Source organism: Patiria miniata, unplaced genomic scaffold, assembly GCF_015706575.1.
Source record: "Patiria miniata isolate m_02_andy unplaced genomic scaffold, ASM1570657v1 HiC_scaffold_1, whole genome shotgun sequence".
NCBI lineage: Eukaryota > Metazoa > Echinodermata > Asteroidea > Valvatida > Asterinidae > Patiria > Patiria miniata.
In genome coordinates, this window is record NW_024037047.1 from 29,528,178 (window position 1) to 29,552,713 (window position 24,536).

The window sequence follows — 24,536 nt, forward strand, 5'->3', positions numbered from 1 at the left end:
GGGTTAGCCTTACATTTTTAGACAACATCGGCCAAAAATTGACTTTTCTCAAAACAAGGCAGAAATTCATCTGGATGCAAGAGGAACATCAATCAATACACTAACACACATCACTTTGAAGATTTTGGCAAAAATCGTCAATTTTCGGAGAAAAAAAGGATTTTTTTGAGCGATTTTACCTCACTTTTTCGACAGAATTTCCCCTTTAAAATCACATCTGTCCAGGATATCGATTTGGAATGCGTTCTAGAGCTCTTAAGGCATCTTTCTAGCAACTTTCAGGAAATTTAATTTTTCGGCCAAAATTGAAAAAAATGCAAGGGGTTAGCCTTACATTTTTAGTCAAATTTTGGCAAAAATTGACTTTTCTCAAAACAAGGCAGAAATTCATCTGGATGCAAGAGGAACATCAATCAATACACTAACACACATCATTTTGAAGATTTGGGCAAAAATCGTCAATTTTCGGAGAAAAAAAGGATATTTTTGAGCGATTTTACTTAACTTTTTCGACAGAATTTCCCCTTTAAAATCACATCTGTCCAGCAATCGATTTGGAATGCATTCTAGGGCTCTTAGGGCATCTTTCTAGCAACTTTCACGAAATTTCATTTTTCGGCCAAAATTGAAAAAAATGCAAGGGGTTAGCCTTACATTTTTAGTCAAATTTGGCCAAAAATTGACTTTTCTCAAAACAAGGCAGAAATTCATCTGGATGCGAGAGGAACATCAGTTAATACTCTAACACACATCATTTTGAAGATTTGGGCAAAAATCGTCAATTTTCGGAGAAAAAAAGGTTATTTTTTGAGCGATTTTACTTCAATTTTGCGACGGGATTTCCCTTTCAATAGCACATCTGTCCAGCAATCGATTTGGAATACGTTCTAGGGCCCTGAAGGCATCTTTCTAGCAACTTTCAGGAAATTTCATTTTTTGGCCAAAATTGAAAAAAATTGCAAGGGGTTAGCCTTACATTTTTAGACAAAATCGGCCAAAAATTTACTTTTCTCAAAACAAGGCAGAAATTCATCTGGATGCAAGAGGAACATCAATCAATACTCTAACACACATCATTTTGAAGATTTGGGCAAAAATCGTCAATTTGTGGAGGGAAAAAAAGGTAATATTTTGAGCGATTTTACCTTAATTTTTCGATATTAATTTTTACCTTAATTTTTTTCACAGAATTTCATCTTTACGTACCTCTAGGGGCGACTATTGATGGTCGCCTCTAGCGGAACCTACTTCTAGGGGCGACTATTGATGGTCGCCTCTAGCGGTGCCTACTTCTAGGGGCGACTATTGATGGTCGCCTCTAGCGGTACGTACCTCTAGGGGCGACTATTGACGGTCGCCTCCAGCGGTACCTACCTTTAGGGGCGATATTGATGGTCGCCTCTAGCGGTGCCTACTTCTAGGGGCGACTATTGATGGTCGCCTCTAGCGGAACACACTTCTAGGGGCGACTATTGATGGTCGCCTCTAGCGGTGCCTACTTCTAGGGGCGACTATTGATGGTCGCCTCTAGCGGTACGTACCTCTAGCGGCGACTATTGATGGTCGCCTCTAGCGGTACGTACCTCTAGGGGCGACTATTGATGGTCGCCTCTGACGGTACGTACCTCTAGGGGCGACTATTGATGGTCGCCTCTGGCGGTACGTACTTCTAGGGGCGACTATTGATGGTCGCCTCTAGCGGTACGTACCTCTAGGGGCGACTATTGATGGTCGCCTCTAGCGGTACGTACCTCTAGCGGCGACTATTGATGGTCGCCTCTAGCGGTACGTACCTCTAGCGGCGACTATTGATGGTCGCCTCTAGCGGTACCTACTTCTAGGGGTGACTATTGATGGTCGCCTCTAGCGGTACGTACCTCTAGGGGCGACTATTGACAGTCGCCTCCAGCGGTACCTACCTTTAGGGGCGATATTGATGGTCACCTCTAGCGGTGCCTACTTCTAGGGGCGACTATTGATGGTCGCCTCTAGCGGTACATACTTTTTTATCTTAATTTTTCGACAGAATTTCCCCTTTAATAGCACATCTGTCCAGCAATCGATTTGGAATGCGTTCTAGGGCCCTTGAGTCATCTTTCTAACAACTTTCAGGAAATTTCATTTTTTGGACAAAATTGCAAAAAAAATGCAAGGGGTTAGCCTTACATTTTTGGTCAAAATCGGCCAAAAAATGACTTTTCTCAAAACAAGGCAGAAATTCATCTGGATGCAAGAGGAACATCAATCAATACTCTAACACACATCATTTTGAAGATTTGTGCAAAAATCGCAAATTTTTGGAGAAATAAAAGTAATTTTTTGAATGTTTTTTCATCAATTTTTCGACAGAATTTCCCCTTTAATAGCACATCTGTCCAGCAATCGATTTGGAATGCGTTCTAGAGCCCTTAAGGCATCTTTCTAGCAACTTTCAGGAAATTTCATTTTTTTGGCCAAAATTGAAAAAATTGCAAGGGGTTAGCCTTACATTTTTAGTCAAAATCGGCCAAAAATTGACTCTTCTCAAAACAAGGCAGAAATTCATCTGGATGCAAGAGGAACATCAATCAAAACTCTAACACACATCATTTTGAAGATTTGGGCAAAAATTGTCAATTTGTGGAGGGAAAAAAAGGTAATATTTTGAGCGATTTTACTTAATTTTTCGACAGAATTTCCCCTTTAATAGCACATTTGTCTACCAATCCATTTGGAATGCGTTCTAGGGCTCTTAAGGCATCTTTCTAGCAAGGTGAAATTCCTTGAAACTTGCAGGAAAAAGGCCTGGTGGATGCCAGGACACATTCCAATTCGCACGCACAATTTTTTTTACTGCCCCACGCAAACTGTCACCACACGAAAGAATACATAAGTTACAAATAATATATAACTGAGATTCAGGAGTTCACGTTTTGAAGTTTTTATTGTTCATGGCACCTGTATGAACGGTACCCAAAGCTACAAAATAATTCATAAATTGAGTTGACAAGATTTTTTTTTGAGTGGGTGTCACATTCTTTCAACAATAACATATAACTTTGTATCTATCTAGAAAAAAAGAAGTTCCTTTCTATTATACACAAACGTCTGCCACTAAAAATGGCAGATAATAATTTTGTACAAAAAGAGATAAATTTATTACTAACAATAACAAAGACATTTTCTTATAGTCAGCCAAGTATTAAACTGTCCCCTATCTTGTTCATTTCGTTGGCCTAGACTTGCCCGAGAATGTTTCTTTTTTACTTCTGAAATTCATTTGTGAACAGTGTTATTCAATTTGTGGCCAAAAGTTCAAGCCAATGGCAGACTTGGGCAAGTCTAATCTGTACGTGGAAGGAACAATGATCCTATTGTCTTAGCAGCTGAAATGACACCATTCTAAACCAACCAATCACATTAAATATGCAAATTCAGGATGCAAATATCTTACACCTTCTTCCGATATGGAAATATCATACAACTGTACAGTTTACCATAATGCTTGAAAGTTTAACGTTTTGAACCAAACCAAAAATATTGGCATCTTATCAGTTGGGGGAGAAATATTGGCAAAATAATAAAAAGTGAAATTTGACACATAAGAAATATTTCAAACTTTGAAAGAATACTTAAAAATAAAAACCTTTAAAATGAGAACCAATCTGAACTCCCCAAATATTTTACAATATTATTATTGTGTACCTGAAAGCTATAAGCACACAAATTTTTGACTTGCTAACTCTTGTAGGACCATTTTGTCATTACCCGACAGAATTCTTATTGTGACCAACAGATATCTGTAGTTGGCCTTTTTGTCTCTTGTGCATTCACTGCACTTGACGGCCAACACACAGATGCCAACAAGTGTAAAAAAAAAAAAAATAGAAACTGAACAAACACACACGCACACGAAAACCGAGTTTGGACCAGTGATGAGTGTGGTCAAATTGTTGTCATAGATATTATCCCAGATTCCTTTGGGCCCACTTTCAGAGCACTGCTTAACAGCAAAAAAATTGTGTTTACAATGGCAGAAAACTATGCTGCTACTTAATCACCATTTCATGGCGTGGACGTACTAATTTTTGCGCGCATGGAGATTTATATTATGTCATCAATTTAAGCAACTTTTCCCTCTAGGGTTAAGCGTGCTATTGCTGTGCTTACTGCTTATGGCCTCTTTGGAATAGATGGAGGATTGCTAAGCACAAATTCGGCTGGTAAGCAGCGCTTTGAACGTAGGCTCTGTATTCCAGCAAACAGCGTCTTGAAGTTTTGATTGATAAAAATGCAACACAATCAATAGTCCATCCAAACCTAGTTTTGACAGCTGTTTCACAACCATTTACCGACGGCGCTCTGTTAACCACATTTTTAACCCTTTTTCCCCATATGTTGCAGCATAAAACCGAGTCCAATTTCATAGAGGAGATTGATAGCTCACGGTAAAGTTGTGATATTAGCTTTCTGTTTCCAGAACAAGTCCAGTCACAAGTCAGGCCACAAGAAAATCAAAAGTCGATTCACAAAGCCGGATCACAATTAAAAGTTGATAAATAATAACAAACGTCGATGAACAATAACAAGGGAATGTTTTCGTCACAGTTGACCTGAACGGCTTGACTTGAGACTGCGGTTGTAATGGGCTTGTGAAGACTAGTCTTGGTCCAAGTTTAAATTTGGATTTGTTGTTACCCTACAGCTGGTCTGTGACAAGGACAGTAAAGCTGCCATGGGAGTAGAATTCAGTCCACAAGATAAATCCGAATTCCGAGCACACATCACACACACACGTGCATTAGCTTGAATACAGTGCAAGTGAGGTATGCTTGAAAATTTCCTGAGTAGCGCTGCTGAAGTTCCCAAGTCTGGATTGGATTCAAATGTTGATAGCAACCTTGTCAGGGACAAGCTCCTTGCACACAAGTGTCTGTGATATTTGTGCAGATTTGACGATTAATGATGCAAAACAAGACTGCGTCTTGACCTTCAGACTCTGACCATTCAGCGGGAGCCTTCTATCGGGTCCTCGGTATTAACCCGTTGTTGTATTACAAAAAAATGGCAGCTGTTGACCAATCAACAGCTTAGGCTGATTTGCTGCTCGAAATGACGTCACAATTTCTAAAGCCCACTCGCATAAAATTTGCAAGCTCAGATGTATCAGAATGTATAATCCTCAGACTAGTCAGGGACAAGCTGTGTAAGTGGAATATAACCAAATCCAGGCTTGAATTAAGACTATTTGTGGACTTGCGATGGACTCTACTACAATAATGCCATAATTGGAGTCAAACGCTACTGCGATTCTAAATCTGCTTGTGATCAATACAGTGCAGATTTCATTACTAAATTTTGGGCATAGATCTACAGTTTGTTCAAAGCTTTACATCACAGGATTTGATGGCAACCAGGAATGTGTGAACAACCAGGGCCAGATTTTATGGTCCCGCCTCGCACAACAAATACAGCTGTGCTAATGTATGTTTAAAGCACACAAAAAATCAGCTGAGATCATAAGGGGTCACAAGCGATATGCATCAGAACAAACATTTGTTTGTAACCTGTGTTTTTTGCTCAGCACCCGATTTCAAAAAAGCGCTGTGACACGTCGTAACTGGAGTGGAAAGGTTCGACACAAGACACAAGTTACGACGTGTCCTTGGTCATCACAAGATGTCAAGCATCTCGTCAAAGCCAGTTTTAAGCCATAACAAATTAAATAAATGAGACCACAATACCAAGACAATGTATGTGGTGAAGCTGTAAACAGTTATGTAGTCGAGTCCATCACGAGTCCTTTCATAAGTCCAATCACAAGTAACTTGATGACGATGACAAAGGAATGTTTTTGCAACAGTTCATTTGAATAGCTAGTGCCTTGACTTGGGACTGAAGAACTTGTGATGGACTTGTGATGGACTTGTGATGGACTTGTAATGGACTTGTGATGGACTTACTGATGGACTTGTGATGGACTTGCACGGACTCGCGATGGACTGGCCTACAACACTGGTTGTAAATGGAATATGCAACGTGAGAAAATCAGACAACTCTTACCTGAATATCAGATGACTATTTAAATAATTTCTGTCCTAGTATACATGAAATAGTCACTGTGCCGTGCTGTAAATACACCTCTAACGTGTCACACTTTTTGACGGGTTTTGTGAAATGAATCGCAGGATACATCGCAGGAATACGACGCATCGCAGCGCTGCAAGTGCAATGCATTGCAAGTTTCAATGAGTCTCATGAAATCGGGTGCTAGAAGTCATTTCTGTGCTAAGCACGTTTTTACGCTTAGCGGCTCCGTGAATTTGGAACCAGGCTTTTATCTGTGTGCCAATACGCCAATGGAGGGCCAAGGCATGCACAGACCGTATAGGTTTTTCAAAACCCTTTTCCTGACCCTTTTCATCCGCTTCTTGCTGCACACTTGGTGGAAAAATACTCTGTGTAATTTGGAAAGAGATTTGTGTATGAAAGAATGGCAGTGGCCGCACTGACATCACGTGAAAACCCTCTCTATGTCCGTGTCTGGATTACGTGACTACGGCTGGTGTCTATGCAAGCAGCCAAAACCACTACAATAGACACATGTGTCACTACCGACCGAAGCCGAGTGATTCGGACACCGTTCTTGCTTCAATCCTGCTCGTGCCATATTTCAGACATAAAGCTAATCCTATTTATACAACTGTAAGCCATCGACATTGAATGCCCCATGCTAAATTTAAGACTTAATAGTGTTAAACATTTCAGCCCAAAGATGGTCTTTTTTCAAGACATTTTGTTAAAGCCATTGGTGAGCATTTTTCAAATATATTTCAGGAGTCTCTCAGTCATTCAAATTTTGACAAGGAACAAGACAATCCTCAAACGAATGAAAGTTGTCTTCAACTTAAAAACAATTGAATTGTATTGGATACACTAAAGGGATGTAATAAAAAATGGTGTTTTTTCCCTCTAAAATCCTTGTAATTTCAAGTCCCAATAGTTCTTAAAAAAAGATTCAACCTAAAAATGTGCTCCTAAAATGCACTACCCTGAAATGAATGATGGAAATTTTTGTCTCAATGAAAACAACTAGATGTATACCAAAGCTTGCTTAAAAAAATTGAAATATTTTAAAAATGTTGCATACATTAAGGAGATTTTAAAAAATGAGATAACAAAAATTGAGAGCGCTTTGAATAAATGTTTTGGATCAAGTTTATCTTCCAAGCATGTATGGTGTATGATCCAAGGAACAAAGATCCTGCGAGATATCCCAACCAGTTTCCTTGCAGTGATGTCCGTTTCAGCATTCTCAAAAAAGCGATGACAGTTTTTTTTTTTTTTTCCGTTTCCCTCAAAAGGGAAAGAAAAATGGCAATTGAAAAAAAGACTGGAAAGTGCCGGTTTATCTTGAGTGAGCATCTTTCTCCAAGTGTTTGTCTTTTTGTGCCGAGGACTCGGCGGGCGATGAGTTCCTTGCACCGGGAGGCAACGCTAAGCTAGGAGAGGATGTCCGACTCCTTGGATTTAAACCAATGCTCGTCGACGGGATGAGAGGGGGAGGTTGGGGGGCCGTGGACGGTGAACCGTTCCTGTGAACATTGTTTGGGTACATCATACCGTTACGGAATGGTCCAGAGGACACTGGGGGCATTAACCCCATGGGGCGTGGTTGTAAGCAGAGTGCTGGGTCTACGCCTTGGAGTATCCGTACTCGCTCAGCTTCGTCGCGGATCATGCGTTCCCTCTCCTCCATGTAATGCTGGATGCGTTCCTGCTCCAGGCGACGCAAGGGGTCCAGTCCAATGGGGTTGTCACGGGTGAAGTCGTGTGGCTCCCGATCCCGGAATCGTTCGTGATCTACTAACGGGCCCATGGGCTGGAGGGTGGCCCGCATCATGCGGTCTCGCTCATATTCCCTCAGATCAGGCCGGACTAAGCCTTGCTCACGATGCAGGGCTTCCAACCCTCGTCCGAAGGGATCCCAGGGGGAGAGTCCTGGCGCCGGGTGTCTCTCCATTGGGTGAAACTGGGGTGCTCCTAACTGCCCTGCCAAGCGACTGCGTTCAAACAGGGACATCCCGGGTGCCATACTCATGGCGGGATGCAAGTTGGGATGCGAGTTGTGCAATGCTCGTTCCTTCTCCGATGACGCTCCCGTTTCCTTACGTTCCTCCTTCCCAACCAGCAAGCCGTGCACATTGTTGAACGCGCTCTCTGACTTATTAGCGTGTAGGCCGTCGCTGCTCGGCCGGTAATGCGAGTCCCTGATCGGCGACCTGGAGGAAAACTCCCGATTCCGGGGGTGCTCGACTGAGCCTAGTCGGGATTCGTGGGGATGGTGCTCCCCGTCCCGCGAGAGCCCTCTGTCGTGGTTCTGGACAGTTTTGCTGGAATCACGTTCCTCGCGACGGTGCTCGGAATCGTTGGGCCAGCTGTGTGGAACGGGAGAGATTCTTTCTTTCTTTCCTGGTCTTGACTCGCTGTCTCTCCGCTCCCTGTGAACAGTGAAAATCCATAAAGGTTAGAGAAGTAAACGATCCACAGCAAAGAAAAATACCTTTCAAGAAAGACAATGCATTAATGAATGAATGTTCCGATCCCCATTAATCGGGGGTTACAATACCAATAAAAGTAATGCAACGATCTTTATGCAAATGCAACGATCTTATTTAATTTAAAAAGGGATTCTCACCTTTCTCTTTCTTTATCCCTTTCCCGCTCGCGCTCTCTTTCCCGTTCCCTCTCCCGTTCCCTTTCCCGTTCTCGTTCCCGGTTCCTCTCTTCTTCCTTAGCCCGTTCCCGGTCAAAGTCGATGTGGAATCCTTCCTTCAGCCTCTCTGCGTCGGGTTTGGACCAGCCCGGCGGCGGGGGCCCCGGGGGAAAGCCCGGTGGGGTGCGATGGAGGCGATTCCAGGCGGGGTGGTGAGGGCTGACCAGGCCAGGAGGCACACCTAGCATCTCACGGCCATTCAAGAAGCCGCTCAGGTGAGCTGGGTTAGAACCTAAGGAGGGGGGTACCAGACAGATCCCAAGTCACAAATGTTAATTTGGGTGGTAGAGTGCTTGAGACATCTGCACTAGGTCACTGTCATGGGTTCGAATCCCACCAGGTTGAAATTGTGAGTTCTTTTAACACAAGCTCTCAGACAGTACTGGGTACAAAGAGCTTTTGAGAAAAAATACAAGTGAAGGACCAAACTCAATCTTCAACAGTGTGCTTGCACACCATGTCAAACTGATGTGAGAAGTTTTTTGGACTAAACTTACCAGGATTAGCCAATTGAAAGCCGAAGGTTGGAGGATAGCTGCCGGCCCGAGCTACCGGAGGTAGGCCAAACTGACCCGGGGAGGAGTTGAGGAAGGGTCCATGGTGGGGGTTTGCTCCTAGCTGGGTGTGGGGACCTCCAGGGCCACCTGTTCAATAAATGAAACAATGATGACAACAATTTATTTAAGTGGGGGGGGGGGTGTTTAATTATTTTGTGTGGTGTTAAAAGATTTCAAAACATTCTAGTAACCATCCCTTTGACACTGGCACTGATGTTGAAATGATGTCCTTTTATAAGATCCATACACTGACAACATTTCTAATTGACGCTAAGAAGGTGCAGTTCTTGCCAACACATGTACATATGGGTCATTCCATAAATTTGGGGTTCAAACGTGTGACATTTTTGAGTGTCCCTGTTACACCTAACCTGTGCAAATTCCCCATACAAGTAATTGTTAAAATTGACTTCAAAGTATTTTTGATTATTTATTTGGCAGGCACTTTGCTTTACATAATCACTCTTGGAGATAGAAGGCGTTAAAGAACGTGTCCTGAATTTACAAAATCTTATATCAGATGTAACATGAACCAAACAAAATTGGATAACAAATTTATGAAATGCCCAATGTACATACATATCCAAGGGAACGTAACTGACAATACCAATTAAGCTAAGCCGGCAGGTTATGAAGATAGAGAGAGGGATTGCTTACAATAAGTGTATCTGCTTAGCAGACACAGACAGTACCGACATGTTTCATTTTTTAGTTAGTACACTGCTTGTGATCAAATAATGGGCAATTTTTCACCAGTAGCGTAACCAAAGAGGGGGGGGGGGGTGCGCTGAGTGATTGAAATAGGTCTCGTTCAAATTACTTCATTTCCTACAGACCATCCACGTGCATCGGCATTTTGAGCGTCAACTTGCATTATGCGCATCGGCTGCGTCGTATTTCCAACACAATTCGAGCAACAAGCACGCGTGTTTGGAACATTTTCGACACTGCGCAATGTGTGCTTGATTACGTAAAATACGCAGTTGCCATTCTCCTACAGAGATAGCCGTCATTGAGCGAGCCCTACGGGATGGAATTTTGAAAAGCAAAATCGGGACGGTGATAGAAGCAAATCGGGAAGGTGAAACTGGACAACGGGATACAACTCTATTTTGCAACTCAACATTTTCTGTTGATAGCCCTTTTTAACGAGTGCCATTTTTCACGAGTGCCCTTGTTTACATGAATGTCGTGCCCATGAATGTCGTGCCGTGTTGAAGAGCGCCACCTATTGTCTGAAAGTTTCCGGTTTGAACAGCACCCCATTGGAAGAAGCCCCAGGAATGGCATGCCAGCTTAAATGTCATGCTGATTTCTGATAACTACATCAATCTGCTAAGCAGTATTTTTGGGTGCTTACCGTGAGGGAAGAGGCTGGTTTGCATGGGCAAGTCTGGCGGTCTGTGGGGTGAGAACAGGTGAGTGGGAGGCCGGCCGGCAAACGGATCGGCCTTGCCTAACTGATCCTTCTGGGCATCTGCCTTGGCCTGAGATTTGAAAAAAATAAGAAGATAACACAGAATGACATATTTTTTTAGTGAAGAAGAAAGCAGTGTTTTAGTCCCGTCCCGTCACAAGTCCAGTCACAAGTAACAGGGATGTACAATAACTAAGGAAAGCCTTTGTCACCGTTCACTTGAATAGCTCGTGTTTGTTTGTAATTATTCGGCAATTGGCCGGGATAACCCACGAAAGTCTCTCGACTTAGTCCCTAGGTAGAAGATGTGGAAGGAAATTGGGCAATTCCACACCAAAGTGGACATGACACCAAAAAATTCAAATACATGTGACTTAAACAAATTTGGCATCAAATGAAAGGTAAAAGTCTATATTTTCAAGATTTGAAGTCGGAATTTTATTTATGTAATAATTTATGTAATAATCCTGTTTTAAGCCTAAAAATGTGATTAATAGTGATATGAAAGTATTCTACCAATAGACACACAAAAATATGTACTAATGCCATCAGTTTCTGTCATGAGAATGTATTGGTCTTGAAAAACCGACTAAAACTTGTTTTTAGCATTTTGCGTAATTTGTTTTGCTTCAGTGACTTCTAATATTTCAGCCTTCGAAAATGTCCTTCCGTTACTGAAAAAATACATATTTTTAATTTATTTTTAAAACTTGCAGTATGAATGCATTGAAAGTTATTGTGCAAAGCAAGTTTAGGTAGGCCTTCAATATGACATTATAACTGACACTGCTGTACTTCTCGTTTTTTAATTACAATTAATTAAATCACGTCCTTCCGTTACCAAATTGGTAACGGAAGGACGGTAACGGAAGGACAAATCGTATTTTTATCAAATGTTACGACATTTGCGCTCATGTTTGAAAAATGAAAATCACTGCAAATACATGCATGTATAATGAGCATTGAAAGGACATTCATGTGACCCACCTTCACAAAAGCGGGATAAGCAGGGCAAGGTGTTTATTACAAAGGAAGGCACAGGCATGTACAACATGTACAATGTACATGTACATATATGCCGATGTACCAGTACTTGTACATGTATGGAGTTGTTGCAGAAAATCAAATCATAAAGTTGCTGCCATCAGCATTCATGGACAATAGAGAAAGATACGAATTCTGTGAAGCCATTCCAGAAGCAAATTAAGTCAAAAATGAGATGGCAGAAAGTACCGGTACTTTGGGGCACTTTCATTCAATTTACATGTGTAAGACATGTGAGGTGCAATCTTTGACAAATTATGCCCAAGTTAACAATTTCAGTTTGGATGTTTAAAAATTAACTGTTACTACTCTAAATCATTGTAATTTGATTTCAAACATTGATTTTAGAGTTCAATTAAAAGCAACACCTAACTGAAGCCATCAGTTCTACCGGTAGATGTTTTTACCTTAAATGTACATGTAGGCTGGTCGCCCCCCCACCCTTTAGGTAAACCTTTGAACCTACTGGTATTATTATTAAAAGTTGTTGGTGAACATGTAACCAATATACTCAAGAGTTCAAATACTGTGTATTTCAACTTTTAAGGATTGAGGTGATGGGTTTGAAGTCTATTTCTGTAGTAGTCCTGTGTTCGTGAATTATGTGTTTTGGGTTGTTTTCGTTTTTCTTTTGTTATCATTAATTAGCAGGCTTTTATCTTTATCTCAATAGTTTCTTGGGTATAATTATTTATGCCAGGTCTGCATATTGTTGATTTCACATTCAGTTACACATTTCAGCAATTTGTTTCACTTGTATAATTAGTGTAAATTCACATTTTGTTCATGCTATAATTGAGTAAACCTTTTGTCCTTCCGTTACCGTCCTTCCGTTACCAAATTATAATCTGCTTAAAACGTTGTAATTATATTACCGAAACACTTAAAGTCAAATGAAAGGCGGTATAGTATAGATAAAGCTTCAGGGATTCCATTTCCTACCTTTAAAATATAATTGCCCCATAAAATTCACAGAGTTTACGCAAAACGCGAGTAAGTTGGAAAACCCTTGTCCGTTTTACCGTCCTTCCGTTACCGACCTCATTAATATTCATAATTCATAAACGGGAGGCATTCATGCCCCCCAAAAGTGTGGAAAATGAAAGTAGCATTATAGCAATACAATTGTGACATTTGTTTACTGTAACTATGAACAGTGTCTGTGATACACACATTTGAAATTTTGTTTAATGAGTGAAAATGTCCTTCCGTTACCGTGGAATTGCCCAATTACAGTTTTAGTGGTGGGAGGAAAACCCCAGAATGCTGCGAATTGGCAAAAAGATGAACACAGTTTGCAGTAAATGCTTCTTGACGTCAACTTTGCATCGCATTCGCATGAAGTATGAACCGACTTTCACTCTCTTTGTGTAACTGCGTGAAGGCATGCTTGTGCATTTTTCTTCTTTTCGTATCTTCAAAGCATCACATGATTGTTTTCTATTTGTCCATGCAGTGTTTTGCGTTAGTGGTGTAGTTTGCAAGGTCCTTGGAGCTGCATGGGTGGGGTAGTAGTGGCCATTTGAGGCAGTGATCCATGATGTGGTCTGCTTCTCTGCACTCACAGATGGTAGGGCCGGTCTTGCAACCCCATCGGGCCAATGTAGCTTAGGATCTACCAGTTTTTGTCCTCGGGCGATTGAGAGTTTTCCACTCGATTCATTTTGCTTGTGCATTGAATCACTGCAATGCCCCGAGAAAAAAAATGGGAATAAAAAGAAAATCTCACCTTTTGCTGTTGATGATAGATCAACCACGCAACGTTGACGTGGGCAGCACACCATTTACCAGGTTTCTGGAAATCAACAAAAAATAAATAAATTATGAAATTATGAAATTCAACCAATCCAATTTAAATGGTTTTTGAGGATTGTATACTTGAGGCATTTTGGCAAAACGAGACGGAACTGGGCACAGTCCGTAGTGGAGAAAAATGCAAAAAAATTAGAAACCAAAGCAAATAAGGAGGTGATTTGTTATTTTACTTTAATTTTTTTTTACATGTTTGAAATGCAAACTTTTTATCAGCCATTACTTGTCAACAGAATGTCCGATTGAATCGCAACAAACAGTATTGGAAGGACAATTGTATTCTCTTTCCTATTACCTGCAAACCGTCACTTCGACCTCTGCCCAGTTCTGTCTCATTTTGCTAGAACATTCACATATTATTCATGAAATATTCCCAGAGACGAAATCAAGAAGGGAGAATAATTCCTGGCAAAAAGTCTCTTCTCAGGTTCTACGATCATTTGTTCCTCTCTACCTTGAGGGCGGCAAGTGTTGGTCATGTTGGCCACGGATTCCGTTTCATGCCCCTGCGACAGACCGTTACATTATAAGAGCACTTTATCCATGACTCATTGCATGTTAGGAGAAAAAAGAAGTTACATGCAAGTTTGCTCAGAGCAATGGTTGGCAAGAGGAGGTTTGTGAGACAAATTATTCTCCCCACGATGATTTGATCATATTTGTGAACTATTGACCCCACTAACAGCTCCAACATGCGAGCATTTTGTGCATCACAATTTTTCAAATGTGACCCGTTTTACATGTAAACGCCTTTTGGCAAGTCGCAGCAACCTGCATTTTGAACCTGCACTTTGAAGTCGCATTTGAAGTCACATGAAAAATTAAGGGCTTTTAAAATTTGAACGTACAGTTGAGGTCTACAACTTTTTTTAAGACAGCATGCTAAAATGTGCTTATTATTCACAATTTGCTTGACAAGTTTTGAATAACTGAGCCAAAGAAAATCATAGTGTTTTTTGCATCGGATTTTTTGCTTGGAAATGTTCCTGTGGTACCAATTTCATGGTGATGCGAGGAAAACGGCTTCATAAGATTATTCGCTGAGCAGAAGTCGGCTGTATTCCTGCCACAAGTAAAATACAATTCATGTGTTGTCCTGAGTAATTGTGAGGAAAAAAGATAAAACTCCTCAGGCGGGACTCGAACCAACGACAAAAGTGAATAGTTTGGTTGTGGTACCCGTTGCTGTATCAGATTCGAACCAGCCAGCTGGCTCCAGCAAGCTCAGCTGCGAGTGGTAAGATGTCTGCACTAGAAAGCATGAGGTTGTGGGTTCGAGTCCCACCCGAATACTTTTCTTTTCACAATTATTAGTGACAACACTGAATATACAGTGTTTATAAAACATATGTCAGTTAAGGGCAACACCCAACTTGAATTCACATCACCGCGATGCAAAAATTCCATCTTGCGAATAACATGTCATTTTTGTTGGTAGCCTGATATCGCTAGGCAAATATTTTCTGTTATATTAGCAAATTTCTTTGCCTAGTGAATTTCTATGTTTAGCAACTTAGCGTGGTTTCTTTGTACAGTTATTGGCCAGGTAAGCGATAAATTTAACAAGGCAAGCAGTTATACTAACCATCATGGACAACCTAGACAGGGGTAACCCCGGGGGTCGATCCGCCCCTCCTTTGAAGTGTAGCGCCCCCTCCAAGACTGACCGATGCTCTGGTGGTGGAGCTTGCTGTATCGAGAACAAAACAACACAAACATGCATCATCTTTGCTCAACCCCAGTTTCACAGTCTAGGTATGAGCGAATGTTGGGAGTGAGTACAAACCAACAGTTCCTCATGAGCTCGGACTTCTAAGATGGGTTCCTGCCTCTTTTTTGGAAGTTGAGAATACCAAGGACCAGGAACTGGTCTAATTGCCAGTCAGTGGTAGCTCTTGTTATCATGCAAAATCTCTCTTTCCCTGGTTTGCCCAAACAGATTCCAAAATGTAAAATGGATGAAACAGTGCATGTGGACCAATTTGAATAAATTCAAAATTATTGTTATAGGCTCTTTGCACAAGTACCCTCTCCCCGGTAAGATAGGGAGAGTTCGGGGAAACCATTGGGTTCAAACACGAACATGCAATGGCTTTAATTTGTCGTGTAAGCTTAACGTTTAACGCTTGAACCAGTACACGCACGTAGTGTGTCCTGTCCGCGGGGCTCTCAAAAGTGGGAAAAAAGTGCCCTTTCGTGGTTGTGCAAGGAGCCCAAAATCATCCTTATGGGGCTCTCGAAAGTGGTCAAAAAGTGCCCTTTCCTGGTTGCGCACAGAGCCCATAATCATCCTTTCTACATGTAGCATTGGTCAAGTAACATCTCACTGGCTTGAACAATTGATTTTGTATCACGACATACATCAGCTAAAGATCACCCATCAAAACTCATTCAACAGAAAAAAAAACATCATCATCGGCTCGGCAAAAGGAATTATAGAGACTGAACAACTGAAAACATACCGGTACCTTGGGCTGGAACGCTCCTGATCCGAAGCTGTTGGCCATGCTGGTAGGTGGAAGAATGGGAGCCATGCCTGGAGGATAACCAATCCCAAGCTGCAGAGAGAAGTCAGGGGACAAGACAAGGAGGACAGATTAAAAACAAGTTGTGGTCAATAATGTGAAACCTTACATGGCTCAGCCCAAGGCAATTCTAGAAGCTAGCCATGGACAAGCTTGTGCCATTTGCAAGTAAGTACCATACCACTGGATATCCCCCATCTGCCTTTCCTATTAACAGTTAATTTGGAAAAATCCTGTTTTATGCCATGATAAACACTTTAGCCCTGGAGTGTCTGAAGATTATTTGCACAAAGACTTTAAAAATTTCATTGATAGTGATGATCTGTGAAAGTACTTTCTCATCTATAAACACTTTTTATGCTGTAACAGTTGTTATTTTCAAAATTCAGGGTTGAGTGAGTTCACACGGAACGAAAGCTAGATATCTGGTTTGGGCTTTGATTGATCAACTTAGGTATTTTAAAGTGGGCTAAAAAATACAACATGAAAAAACCCTATTTCTAACCACAGTGAGATTAGGTTTCTGTCACATGCTTTCATTTTTTTCCCCCACGATTACCAAGCGTGCAGATTGAAATGTGGTTGTTGTTCATCTGACTGTACAGAATCAGATTACATGGCTTAGAATACGAATTATGTCATCGGGCCATCAAAAGATTGAAATACAAAAAAGACTGAAATTCAATAACTTTGAAACATATCATGCATTGTTCATGTCGGTGTTTTGCATAGAATCAGATTTGCGTATGATCTCTAGACCATCTGTTCAAAATCTAAAATTCAGTTACAAGTTGTTATTGTCATTGTGATGCGTATTACAGGGAATTTGCGACATCGAACTGATCAATGGGAAAACAAGAGAAAAACACAGTGTGATGGGAGGCTCTGGAATTCTGAAGGAATTTAGATGAACATAGGGATTTTTTTTCTTAAGACCGGCGAAGTTCTTACAAAGAGAACAGGCACATTTTTGAAGAAAAAAAATTGGGAACTTGGATCTAATTCTGGTGTTAGAATACAAACTAAATTGTGATAACGTCGCAAATTGCTAAAAATTCTAGAGAGAGGTGCAAAAAGAAGGAAACCCACTTTTGACAGGAATTTTAACCTACTTAGTTAACTTTTTTGAACTGGTTTTTTTTTTTTATAATGTAGTGAAATATAGCTCTTCAACCATACATGGTGAAAAAAATCTTTAAAAAAATCGCAAGAATAGTGTCACTATGCTAATTTGATTACAAGTCACAAAAATCACTGTTGTCCACGTGTAAGTTTAGAGTAGTGTTTTTTTGTCTTCAAATCAAGCTCCGGAGCTCAGTCAAGCGGATGGAATAAAGTCCTCCATGGACAAACAGGTTTGGCACATGAAGTTTTTAAACTACCATATCTCTGAGACAAAATATGCATGTGCAATCATTTTTTCGACACTTATGTTTAAAGATCAATACTTTAATACCATTAAATTGAAGTTTTGAAATATGCTCAACAAGTAGGTGACAATTGCTGTCAAAAGTAGGTTTCCTTCTTTTTTTTACCACCTTGTATATGGATTGGATCAAAAATCGATGGTTCGTGTGATGAAGTAAAAAAGTCATGAAAATCTATCTCATCACTTTTTTTTTTCGACAATGCAAAATTCAATCTGACCGAAGTATGTTCAAAGGGTCCAAAACACAAGCGATACACTTGTCACCAGACAATTTGGGATATTAGTTTTAAATGTACCCAGTTGGCGAAAATATCGCTCAGCCCAAAAAGCCGCTCCTGCGATGTGGTCACAATATTCTGATACATGAATGCCAAGAACATGTGTTAAACATCAGCTGCAAACATTAATGATTTTACCATTAGCTCCCTTTCGAATAACTTTCTTCATTTTTTTTTGTAAAAAAATAAATAAGAAAACTAAAGAAGCATGTTGTTGGGTTGCGTGTCTACCCAAGTCATCTAATCCTAGGCTGATCGCTAATTGGATTATATGCTCTATATGGCTATAGGATATGAATTCTATGGCTCGGCGCAATCTACATGTATGAGCATGATTCACTGGCTCTGAGCGATGACTGACGGGTCTGAGGTCGGAGGTCAAGTACAGGGGATCAAAACAGCTCTTCATTCTGCCACCTGTTCTGGCAATGTATATTTTCCTATTAGATTCACTGGAGATTTTCGGAAGGGATACTGTAAAAGTTCTTACAAGTTAAAGCTACAGTTCATCAATTGCAGCTATCCAAAAAGTAACTGACGTAATTATTGTTGAAAAACTTCCCTGGTTGAAAGATAGTAAGGTGACTAAACTCCCTGTGAAACGATTCTTTCTGGCATGCTGTCTTTTTGAAGAAATCAACGAAAGAAGGCCTTTCCAACGATGCGTCTTAATTTCAGTTAGTACTTCGTTTTCTTGAATTATAACGTCCATGCCTTCTCAAAAATATTTTTTTTCATTTCCAATTTGATCACATTAATACGAAATGTGATACTGCATATTGGCAGGATAAGATTGTAACATTTTAACTTCAAAAACACTCATGTTTTCGTAACTCACGGCGCGACAAATTACTTGTTTTTTACCCCAACACCGCATTCGAAAACAAATGCTAATGTAATGCACAGGCAGGCACCAGACTACTCCTCATTCGCATACGTGTTGAAAAATTTTGCACACGCAAATGATCCACTACCAGGGTGAGAGAGCAGGTAGTGGTGGCGCGTACTGCTTGACACCCTGGGGACGAGGTTGGGAATAGATGGATTTTGTTGAGGAGGGGGAAACCCTGTCCCCTGACTTGATGACGATGGCCTGGCTATTAATATTAATGTCTAAATGATACACAATGGTCAGACAGTTATCAGAAGAAACAATGATTTCAATGACAGATAGAGAGAAGTTCTGAATGAACAGAAGTTGGACAAGAAGACAACATGGCAACACAGTACAGACTTGAACACATGGATGCGATGACTCTACATAGGTCAAAGTTATCTAATATGTGTGTTGAGGTAATGCTTCTGATAAACTACGCAATGTTCACAAAAATGAGTCTTTGTTTTCTAAATGGGTTGCTATATCTAGTGGTGATCTACATGTAGCAAACACCTGGTAGTCCTAAAATGTTTCAAAAGCTTCACTATAGCTCAACCAACTAATTGATATACAAGAAGAGGAAAATGGGACAACTACTTCAGGTGCCTTTTGCTTATGGGATTCGCTGTTGATAATCCATGCACCAACCGTTAACTGCTCTTGACACAAGACCACTCAGTCAATCCAAAAGGAAGTTGTTAAGTGATTCGGTTCAACTGGGAAATAAACTCTGAAAATTCCGCCCAAAAACGAAGTCTATCTACTGAAATTGTGAAAATGTTCCTGTTACGATGCCCTTTCATTCCAAAACCAACCCGAAAGTGTGGTCGCACACCCTGAATTGAACACGTACAATTTTACCGATAGTAAGACTTGTTTTTATGTTTTGACAAAATATCTCACAATTCACAAATCCGCACTTCAGAAATTGGAAGAGAAAAAACCCAGCTTTGTACTGTTCATAACTATGGACAAACTGAAAATGTGGAATGTCCCCACCCTGCCTCTCCAAGGTCCCCTCTTGCAAACTGCATCCTACTTATGCAACTGATATCCTCGGAGAAATAATGCTTCCTGCCTGAGCAACGGGTGATTCAGGAGAGCTTACTAGACCACAGATCTGCGGTAATCTGTGGAAATCCCTGCTTTACTTCGAAGATAATCTCCCCTGACAAACTAAATTGAATATATGTTAATTGAATGACGTGTGCACACTGCTTAAGTGGTGTAACTTTGGAGGGAGAGGGGGGCACAGCCTCTATGCTCCAGGCCAGGCTGACCCTCTTCCCCTTGTGCCCCCATTTGGTGAAGGGAAAAACGAAGATTCTTTTTTTTCAGTTGACTCCAAGGTTTGCCACCATCCAGAATATGAGCCCCCCCCCCCCCCCCCCCCCCCATACAGACCTCCAATCGCTAATCAACCGCTATGGGTGCAGGACAGTAAGCCCAAAATTGCCCACGCGGGCCAAATCATGATTCAATTTTTTCCGCTATTAGAGCATTTTGTGGGCCATGAACTTGAGGGTTTATTAACAAGAAGGTTGGAAGCCGTGGACAGGACTGCCAACTTGTGTTCCTGCGAAATTCGGGTGAAATGGGGCCCAAAATCGCTCTAATTTGCAATGGTGCGTAGATGTCATGTTACAAAACAGATATGGGCTTCAGAACTACTTTTCGGGGGATCATCCTTGGATGGAAATTTCTCCCAAAAGTTAACAGAAAGATGAAGAAACAAACTTTGATTTGATGTGTCTCAAACACCTTGGAGAGTTGAGAGTATACATTTGAAAGTGGGCGTAATTATCACTGGGCTCTATGGCAGTTTACTTACTGCTCTGTAACCTACATGTAAGGCTACTGTTCTAGTCCCATCCCTCTCTTAAAGGTACAGTCCATCTTTTGTCATTGGAAAGGCCTTCTTTCATTGATTTCTTCAAAATGACAGCGTACAAGAAAAACCAATTTCACAGGGAGCTTAGTTCCCTTACTATCTTTCAACCAAGTATGTTTTGCAACAATAATTATGTCAGTAACTTTTTGGATAGCTGCAATGATGGACTGCATCTTGAAGTATTACAAGCCTACAAATTACAAGTATTACACAAATTTCTATACTTGTCGGCAGCTCACTACAATTCTGATGGACACAGTATACAACTTTCTTATTATCTTTAACAGGAAAAATGAGAGTGTATGAAATAAGCAGGAAGTCATTCAGTTTAGAATGGTCTACGCATGAAGGATGTCATCACAGCAACACTTGACGGAAGTAAAGAATTCAGTCTATAGAAGAAACTACGGCTATGTCCGAAGTCATTGGATATGGCTGGAAATTACGCACGTGTCAATAGGAAGCGGCTTCAGCCGGCTGCAGCGGCTTCCTATTGACACGTGTGTAATTTTAAGCAGTAGTCAAGTGATTTGGACATGGCTAAGACTGCACTGACATGCATCACTCGATGAAAGCATGAATGACACTCATAAGATGGAAAGTATTTAGGTTTGAGGTCAGTCCAAGAAATATGAGAAGAAACAGTGGAAATATCTGCTCTATGCACACGCATCTACAAGTATGAAACTATACACAAGTCTAATGATGACATTTCAATCACGAACCCAGTCAATCAAGAATTGAAAGCATGAAATAAGGTGAAAAACTACTTCTTTGACAAATTACATGAATCATCAACCCCCAAAATACCGTTTGCCAAGAGTAAATAGCGCCCTCAATAGGCGAGGTATGGGCAGGATAATGATATACAAGTATGTAAGATTGAAGCTATCAAAAGTTAGCACTATTGCAACTGATAATAGTGAGAGTGAGAATTATGAATGATGACTGAAGGAAATGTAAGCGTCATGTATTTTTTTGGGAGGGTGTTTTTTCTTGAGGAATTGTGGGAAGGACCACTCACATGGCGGTGCAACAATCCCGGATCTATTTCAGAGTAATTGTCAAACTGCAAGAAACAGAGATAAACAAAAATTTAGTGAGAATATAAAATTTCTCAATTATAAAAAAAGTTCATTCTTGCATAAACTCAAGTCTATGTTGTGTTTGGTTTCCTGGGCATCTTACAAATGTCTCACAAATTTGTCAAGCTAATTCTAAACAACTGTAAGTATTTTAATGTGAACTCTTAATCTGTATTTTCGCTAACAACGCTGACAATATACAACATACAAGAACACATTAATGACCCCCTTTCTCCCTCCCAAAAAATCCCTCAAAAATGCAAACAAAACTCACAGAAAAATGCAAACACAAACACAAAGGCGCCTTTGAGATTAAAAAAAAAAAAAAATAGATTCTTTAAAAAAAAAAGAAGGGCCTACCATACATGTAACTTGTTTCGAACTTCCTACTACAACAAATCTCCTTTAGGAGGTCTAGTACATAATTGTTAAGAGCTTCTCCCTGGCAACACCCCTTCCCCCCCTCCCCTTGCAAACTCTCCTCCCCACAAATATCTTTATCTACCACAACACAATCCCATCAAAAACACACCAAAAAAATGAACTAGTTCTAAAACAAGGTTACTTTCTCTATTGGTATTCAGCCTTTTTAACCCTAGCATAATTATTTCACTTAATTTTTTTTTAATGGATGGGCAGGTGGAAGGGCAGAGGCGGAAATTAACTAAAGTTTGATGATGTAACCCCCCCCCCCCCCCCCCCCCCGCAATACACCCTCTTTGGTTTATCAACACGCCCTGAAAATAACCGACACGGACTGCCCCCACCCCCCTCCCCCTAACCAAGGGCTTAGGGGATTGGGTGAGTAACAGCCCCTCTGTTCCACTGCTCGTTAGTTTCATTTCCTCTGCCAATTTCCTTGCCAATCATAAAGGGGGTTGGTGGATTGTTAAAAGTCTGTCAAGGCCAAGGAACGGAAAGAATGAGAGAGAGAAATGGGGGGGGGGGGGGGGAAGCTGGAAAAGGGGGTGGGGGGAAGAGGGGGGGTTTCAATGATTTGTGAAAAGATCGGAGGATAAGTTGTCACTCTTCTTGAGAATACTTTCAAATCTAAAAGTTGATCTTGTTAGTGGAGTCTGGCTTGAATAAAAACTGGTTGAATCTTGGTTCAATCTGGCAATTAACATTTGTACTGGATATGGCACTTTAGATCCAGGGGAAATTGAGTTAATTTTACTGATCAATTCTTTGGGGGAATGCTTTGCAAGAGCCGGAGTTTTTGGCGGATGATGCTATCCAGTTAACTTTGGGAATTGACTTCCTGAAAAGATTTGGATTAATTCTGCAGCTCAAGATAGATAACTTTCCGGCATTTCCGGCGAGGTTATACATTTTGTCCCCGGCGTAATATCCAAGCTATCTTGATCCCAAACGAATGTGTTCTAAGTACAAACAAATCGTTCATTTACAAATATTAACATACATGTATACCGGTATATCTAACCCAGGTCTGCAAATCAACGACCCCGTTTTAAAGTCAGCACATTTTGACATTTCAAAACTTAAAAATGTTGTGACAGTCTTGTATTCACAGCGTGTCATATGCTACATAACAAGAAAAATTGAATAAAACAAGAAAGACTTCTTCTTTTTTTAGCGTTTAAGAAAAAATACCCACTCCTAAATGGCGTCTCACATGGCATCGTCGCACAGGAAATTTCAATTTAAGAGATTAGGTCCAAATTATCGAGTTATCACAACACACACACAGACATGCGCAAAATCCCGGCTCCAAACCCACTTATTCACTCGCTAAGAATCAAATCTTTTGAGCTGTGAGGCTTTCGAGCATAATCCCCGTTTTCCCTCCAACAGCCAAACTAAGTCTTTGAAGATCAATTTAAATCAACAATGACGGAGAGGGTGTTAAGAGTGCTTCCCAACATTCACACAGAACTGATAGAAGAAATGCTGGTAAATCACAGCCAATATCTAAAAAAAAAATCTGATTTTTGAATCGCGGGCGAGTCACTCGCTTTGCTGGCAACGCCCGGCCTGCGCTCAGCTCGTGAACAACCAACTTCACGCATTCTTGTTCCGTAACAAGTTGTCCCATGGTACTATGGGGACCGAAGATGCTGTGGGGACAGCAGGAAGTTCCCATAACACGGTCCTAATTTGCCTAACAATAAAAAAACAACTTCCCCATAACGCGGTGACGGCCGCCCACAAAGGCCTTTTCACACTGTCCAAAATCTCCGGGTTGGAACCGGTTCCGACCCCGAGATTTTTTCAACCCTTTTCCCACTTCTAAAATTTCAACCCGGTTCCGACCCGGGTAGAGTGCTCTAGCCGGATCGAAATCAACCCTGGGAGGGACCAGGGTTGAAAATCTCAACCCGGATCGAAATTGCATTTTTCGGCGTGAACCGTGTCGAAAATGATAGTGTGAACCGCCCCGGGTTGAGTCACTCACGGCCGATCCGTGTTGAGTTGAGGCCAACATTTTACCGAAAATCTGACACGCCGTGCATAATATTTCCCTCCACCACTATCGCCGTCACAAACACCGATCCCGAAACAATCGCTCCCTAATTATCATCCAATAATGTATCGGTGTATGGAGCATCCTTTACCGAGTCTGGGCTTGTATTAGGTCCGCAAAATGTACCCCAAAAATGTACATTTCTAATGTTAAATAGAACGAATCGTCTAACGAAATGACCGGAGCCATTTTGGAAATATTGCACACAGCTGCGCTGGTGTCGTACAAAAATCGGACTCCCAAATTGGATTCGTTTACTCTCTTATTATTGGTCAAACCCTTTCATGTGACAGGTCCTTCTCCTAATAGGCATGCGCAATACTACCAATGGGTCCGTATTTCACAGAGTAGTAAATTCACGCTGCACACCGGCCTGTCCAT

The 24,536-nt window shown here is 41.0% G+C and overlaps 1 protein-coding gene across 4 annotated transcripts in view; it reads right to left on the reverse strand.

Moving 5' to 3' along the window:
- Window positions 1-2,896: 2,896 nt before the first annotated feature.
- LOC119728197 (autism susceptibility gene 2 protein-like) overlaps window positions 2,897-24,536 on the reverse strand; it is a 69,458-nt gene continuing 47,818 nt past the window's right edge. For 3 of the 4 annotated variants that reach the window (XM_038200353.1, XM_038200345.1, XM_038200336.1), the window contains exons 6-13: window positions 21,610-21,654; window positions 16,048-16,143; window positions 15,171-15,275; window positions 13,503-13,568; window positions 10,673-10,799; window positions 9,253-9,399; window positions 8,678-8,987; window positions 2,897-8,480 (exon numbers count right to left, since the gene is read on the reverse strand). In XM_038200353.1, the coding sequence (XP_038056281.1) occupies window positions 7,388-8,480; window positions 8,678-8,987; window positions 9,253-9,399; window positions 10,673-10,799; window positions 13,503-13,568; window positions 15,171-15,275; window positions 16,048-16,143; window positions 21,610-21,654 (1,989 nt within the window). In that variant the 3' untranslated portion in view covers window positions 2,897-7,387. The remainder of the gene's footprint in view (window positions 8,481-8,677; window positions 8,988-9,252; window positions 9,400-10,672; window positions 10,800-13,502; window positions 13,569-15,170; window positions 15,276-16,047; window positions 16,144-21,609; window positions 21,655-24,536) is intronic. The other variant, XM_038200328.1, reaches the window with a different exon arrangement.